The sequence below is a fragment of the Amphiura filiformis genome, chromosome 12, assembly GCF_039555335.1.
Source record: "Amphiura filiformis chromosome 12, Afil_fr2py, whole genome shotgun sequence".
Taxonomy (NCBI): domain Eukaryota; kingdom Metazoa; phylum Echinodermata; class Ophiuroidea; order Amphilepidida; family Amphiuridae; genus Amphiura; species Amphiura filiformis.
The window spans coordinates 38,490,851-38,497,091 of NC_092639.1; the positions used below are offsets into that span (position 1 = coordinate 38,490,851).

Sequence of the window (6,241 nt, forward strand, 5' to 3'; positions counted from 1 at the left end):
GCATTACGTGCCCTATTCATTTGCACACAATGCGTTCACGAACAAGAGAACCAGCGCCGTGCTTCCATTGATTAACACGTTAAAACTAACGTCGTGCTTTCATTGATTAGAACACAAAAGTGCAACTTTTGATTTTGTTTCTTTATTAGGATTTTGACCACCGTTTCTTTAATTCTCAACCAATTTCAACAAATGAGGTCTTAAATCAGAGCTAACGAGTACAGGTATTAGGTACTTGTTGTAATTTTGACAATTGTTTCTTTATTTAGGATATACAGGGGTGAACACAACTGGTACCTTAATTTTTGGCTTACTGTATTTTAACTGTTGCGATTTAGTATATGATATGTAGAATGAATTATTGCAAGACATTAAAGTGCTTCTAGTGCCCGTTTCTATTCATCGTTATGTAGTCTTCTCCTATGCATTATATTCGCGAACTACCCTTCATAGCCCAAATTATATAAACCTGCACGCTAAACAATGCATTATCTGAAACCCGCACGTTATACAATAGATTTTAAGATAATACGTGCACGCTCAAATACTAGAAATACTACTTTCACATAACTAAATAACTTGTCTGTTCGATTTATATACCTTCAAAAAGTACGAATATACATTCTGTGGTGTTAAAATAATTATAGGTTACAGGTTATGGTGTTTATTCGTGTGCATGATGTAAATCATAAGTTACAAAATGTGTTCTATTTTGCAACTATCATTGCCATAAATTATGATTAATGAACCCAAATAAATCAAACATCAAATGAGAATAATCGAGCTTCTATTATTTAAAAAGGGCCAAAAAAACAGGGGGGTGGACCATATACAAGATGACACCATTACAAAATATTCAGCATTTTACAAATGAAATACATGTAGGCCTATAATTATCTAAAACAACATAAACACGCCCGGGAAACACACACTAGCGCGTAATATCATGATCATGCTTTATAATACAAATGGTAAAATCGGGTGTTTTACAGAACTATAAAGTCCCGTTGATATTGTTTATTTTCTCATCTCCATTCGCCGTCGTACTAGTGGGACGTCAAAATCGATCGATTCCAGGTCAACTGGTTCATGCTCTCTGTGTTCGGAACCACGATAAAAATGATCACAACATAAAGTCAATTGGTTACAAACCATGCGTGAATAAGTTACTAAAGTATGACGTATGGCGCAATCGATACCATTGATAGCTAACTTATACAGTGATTGATTTTCTTGACCAGTTAAATGCTACCTGGTCAGTAACCTGACGGTGTTTTTAAAATTTAAGATATTTTCCCTAATATTCAAACGAATATAATGAATGCAGCAATTAATATTGCCTATTGTTTTAATATACTCAAAGTATATGACGCATAATGTACTCGTGCAAATGCATTCGTCAAGATAATCGCACTTGCCATGCATGGAGTTATTGCATTTAGCTCTCGAGCCTATCAGTTCATTATCCTTATCATAATATACTATTGATTGAGATAATGAAAATGAACATCGTGTACCCTTAAATCCTGAGATCTCCGGTTTTATTCAGAGTCCATGCATGTGTATCATTGAATCAGTGACCTATCAACTGTATGTATATCGCTACTCGTTTTACGTCTTGACGTATAAAGTGTGTGCATATCGCTATTCATCTTACGTCTTGTTTGTTCCGCCAGTATCCATAATACTAATATAATACCAGATATATGTAACCATGGTAACACTAACCAAATTATTCAGTGCACGAATCTAAAGCATTTTTATATTATTATTGTCAAAATGATAATAAAAATGCGATTACAAAGACTGTCTATAATGTCATGTTTTCTATAAGCAAAACATTATGTAGAGCTTACCTCTATAAGGATGATGCAAGACGCCATGATAACTTGACTTTTAGGACTTTTCAAACGAACTTTTTTGCTAGGTTTCATGCTGAATATCCTCCAGATGCGATTGACCTTGAGAAGTACCGGTGCAAAGGAAATGCAAAACGATGTTGATATGCAGACATCAATGACCACACATGTAACATTTGTTGGTCTGAGAAGATTCAAGGCGACGACAATGTAGACGAATTCTAAACCGATTAAGTTGATGGAACAAAGCTCCCTACCGCTTGCTTTAATGAGAGCCGGTGTTCAGAATAGTAACAAAGGCCGATACCTGCTAAGGCAGTAAGAATAAGACCTAAAACAGCACCAGCTATTGAAAGTATAAACACTGGATTGTGATAGCCAAGATAAGATGGATGCAATCATCATTTGGCCACTCTGTTACGGAACAGTCTTGGCATACTGAAGCATTGTTATCATTCGCAACAATAGCATAGTCAATACATTTCTGACATCCCCAACAACACTTCTTCTCCAGTGGTACCTCGATGTAACCAGGCTTACATTCTTCAAGGCAAAGTGAAATCGGCACTTTTCCATCCCTAGTTTGCCATTGAATATCATTCTCTTCCAGATGAAGAAGAGTTTCTTGGACGGAGTCCCATTTGCCAACGTTTACCAAACCGTAAACACCGTTTGTAATTTGCCAGTTGTTGATTTGATAAGTTCCAGGTACCTCCCCGTTTTCATCAAATTGAAAATAATTATTACCTGTAGATGGCACGGAGACAAGAAGTTTCTTCTTCAAAAGCCATCCATCAATGGTTCGGTCACTGGATCTATTCTGACGGGAATTTTCTTCCAAACTAGCGTTTAATGCATAGGCTATCGCGTAGACTCCACTTACCACTTGTTGCGTGTTCCAATGAACCTTTAGAAGGGGACAAGAAGCCCAATCGGTGCAATTTTCTGCGACTTGTATTTGATTAAGAAAATTTTGATACCACTGACTTGTATGCTGCTGATTGTTTGGTAGTTTACTGTAATAATCCGGGAAAGTATCGGGCAATTCACTGCGAAACTGAACGAAGATTCCACCTATCAAAACATCAGCAAACTTTTGTAAGACCCTAATCCTTGGACTCCAGCCATCGCTTCCAATGAATGTAAATTTCCTGGATGTGTTTAACATTCTGACAGCTTCGAGAACAGCTAATGCACCACGCCATATTGCGAAAGATACAATAACTGTCACTTTATCGTGTTCTGAGAGTCTTTGTGTTATTTCGTCAATTTCTCTCTCAGAGGCTGGTATTGAAACAGGCACATTGATTGCAATACAGATATCATACATCTCAGCTAGCCGTTCAATTTGTCGTGCACCATGTATACCGTAAGAATCTAAAGAATAAAACAACGCGATATACTTCCAGTTAAAATGTTGTAAAATGTCAACAATCACTTTTACCTGGAATTTATCAGGAGGAACAGTGCGAAAAAAGAAAGGGAATCTTTCCGAATCGCTCAATTCGTCACTCGTGGCAAAATACGAAACAATAGGTACCGTCACAACTCTTCCCACTTTTGCAGCAATTATGCTTGAAGCACTTCTATCTGTCCCAACGATCCCTATGACTTTGCCTGAATTTGTTCGATTTTGATCAGGACAAGTTTCTGTATATTCATATCTTCCTACCGAAGTAGTCATCGTCATCATTGTCCACAATGTAATATCTTCATCCTCACAAGCGTTTCTTAGTTCATATCCCAGATCAACACCAGATAACAAACCACTTTGGTTGTTGATAAATTCTATTGTATAGGTTATGGATTCGATAAAGCTTACGCTTTCATACGATATTTCGCCATCACAAGTTTTGGAGATGTACGGCTTGAAAAATCCACCAATGATATAATCGCCGTCTTTTTGATAAATTTCGCAAACACTTTGAGCAAAATTAGTGTTCGCACTTTGTGTGGTCTGAATTTGAAAGAAAGCTGCGATTACAAGTTGTAACCACATCATCAAAGATCTTTTCTCCATAACAGTTATGATGTCCTATTCAAAAGATAACAAAAGATTTGTTGAAGCACACGAATCGCCGTCTGAACCAAACAAAAACATGACACTTATGCCATCCTTATCACCGGTGTGGAATCGGTCAACGGCTTCCAATCAAACGCTTAGTTTTATATCAAAATCCCCGTAGTAGTCCAGTTGTAGTCTAATTCTACCTACAAGCGGGCAGCCTTATTTCTATAGATCTGCTCAGTGTGCATTCAAATTGCATCGTAATTTCATTTGTGTCCATGTTAATTATGTTTACAAAACATGAACTCGCGTGTTTTCAAGCAAATTCGCCGATAATAGGTGATCAAAAGCGATCGGAATGTTACAAAAGTACAGATCGCATTCAGCTCTACTACATATGTGACTCCTCGCCACAACTGAGCCCGGATGTCGCCAATCATCATTTTTGAGATATTCAACCAAAATATTCTGCTTGAAATTAGCTTTAAAATGATGTATATCATGTCTATAGTACTTGACATTTAAGTAGTGAAAATCAATAAAACAGTCAATAAATCCTTTCTTTCCTATTGTTTATTGTTAAGTTCGATGGAGCATATCTCAATAGTGGCACTGGCGACATCCGGGCTCAGTTGTGGCGAGGAGTCATATTATGAGATGATCTTTGGAAAAATACAACATAATTTGTCATGATGCTTGCGGAATGCCATGCAGTAAGATACTAAAACGTTAGTTCTTCAAAACAAACCGGGTTCTCTAGCTGAAATAATAATGTAAGATAGTAAATGTAAACCTGTATTTTAGCTGGACTATCTCTAATAATATGCATGCTGTACTCATGGAAATGGCGCTTACTATTTGTAGGAACTATTCGATTGGGTGGGGGTATTAATAATAGTCGGACAAAAGAATATTATCACTTTAGAAATAATATATATTGTATTGATTTATTAATTTATAGATTTATTAATTCATTGATTTATCGATTTATTTCGTTTTATTGAATATCACAGCCGTTTGTGGCTACCCTTTACAAAATCGCTTCCTATGGTAATCACACTGAAGCCTACCTACCTACCTACCTACCTATCCTCTTCGAGCACTGTGGCTCACACTGAAGAACATTCACTTTTCCAATAATATTACTTGTCAAATTCAGGTCCCTCACCCCCACCCAAAAAAAAGTGAAATCACATGCTTGGATACCTGAAACTGTCGATAGGGACCCGACTCACGTCAGATTTGACACACTGCAAATATCTGACGGCATCAGATACGAACTGCCGATTCGTTTACGTGTCGCCCCTAACCGATGTAAACCGATTTATTTATTAAATATAATGGAAAAGTGGTCATCATTATTTCGAAAGTTATATCTGAAATTCCTGTTATATATGTTATGTACCCCACCAAGGTTACGTCAGTGTAACCCATACAGAACTCCAGATTATATGTTCAGACGTTTATTTGACTTGATGCATATATTTTGCAAATTTTAAGTTGCACTTGATTGGAATCAGCTAATTTGGTTACATTTGTAGGTCAACAGGGCAATCTTGTATTAATGTCGACATTGAATCCCCCATAGAACAGCACAGTTTAACAGTAAAGATATAGTAAGTAAGTTTTCTCTAATTTTAGTTCATCATTTCGGCTAAAAATTACTGAGCAAAAAAGCCAAATTTGGCAGAATTTGGTTACTAATATTTCAGAATTTTTGGCAAAAAAAATGTGACCCTAATCGTATATTATGGCTTAAAGGTGGCACAATAAAATAAATATAAACAATTGAAATGAAGAAGCATTATCAGTTGTCTGCCAGTTTCATAATAGAGACGCAGAAAGTGAAATAAAGATAAGAAAAGATAATCAAAGAAAAACAATCGAAAAAACCAAGTAAATTAGAAAAAATAAGGGAAAAAGTAATTGTACAAAGTAAATAACACAAACAAAATTAAGGGGAAACTGGCAATGATTTTGCAATAGTTTTATATAGTAGTGACAAGGCAATGTTATAGGAAAAATAATGATATTTAAAAAGAAGGAAAATTTAATGACACATTTAATCAATTCAAGGCTTCAATGTGACGGGAACAGCATCACATCTTTTATGAAATCCTGACTATAAGCCACGAATATCATGAATATAGCGAAGGACAAATTAGATGGTTTACATTATTGTTTTCTATTGTCAACCGGATTGTCGCCTAATGTGATAAGAAATTATAGATAACTGTATGAAATAGAAGATGCAGCAGGTTACGTGATAGCTAATGGAAGTGTGAATGCAGGTTTTCTACACAATTCTAGCAATTTGACCTGCGGGTCACGATTAGAGTTTGAAATAAAACCTTCCTTTTTTTTTAGCTTGTAT

The 6,241-nt window shown here is 36.0% G+C and overlaps 1 protein-coding gene across 1 annotated transcript; it reads right to left on the reverse strand.

Moving 5' to 3' along the window:
• Positions 1-2,205: 2,205 nt before the first annotated feature.
• LOC140166793 (metabotropic glutamate receptor 5-like) lies at positions 2,206-3,189 on the reverse strand. Its single transcript, XM_072190284.1, has one exon. It carries the CDS (start codon positions 3,187-3,189, stop codon positions 2,206-2,208), a length of 984 nt encoding a protein of 327 aa, XP_072046385.1.
• Positions 3,190-6,241: the final 3,052 nt, after the last annotated feature.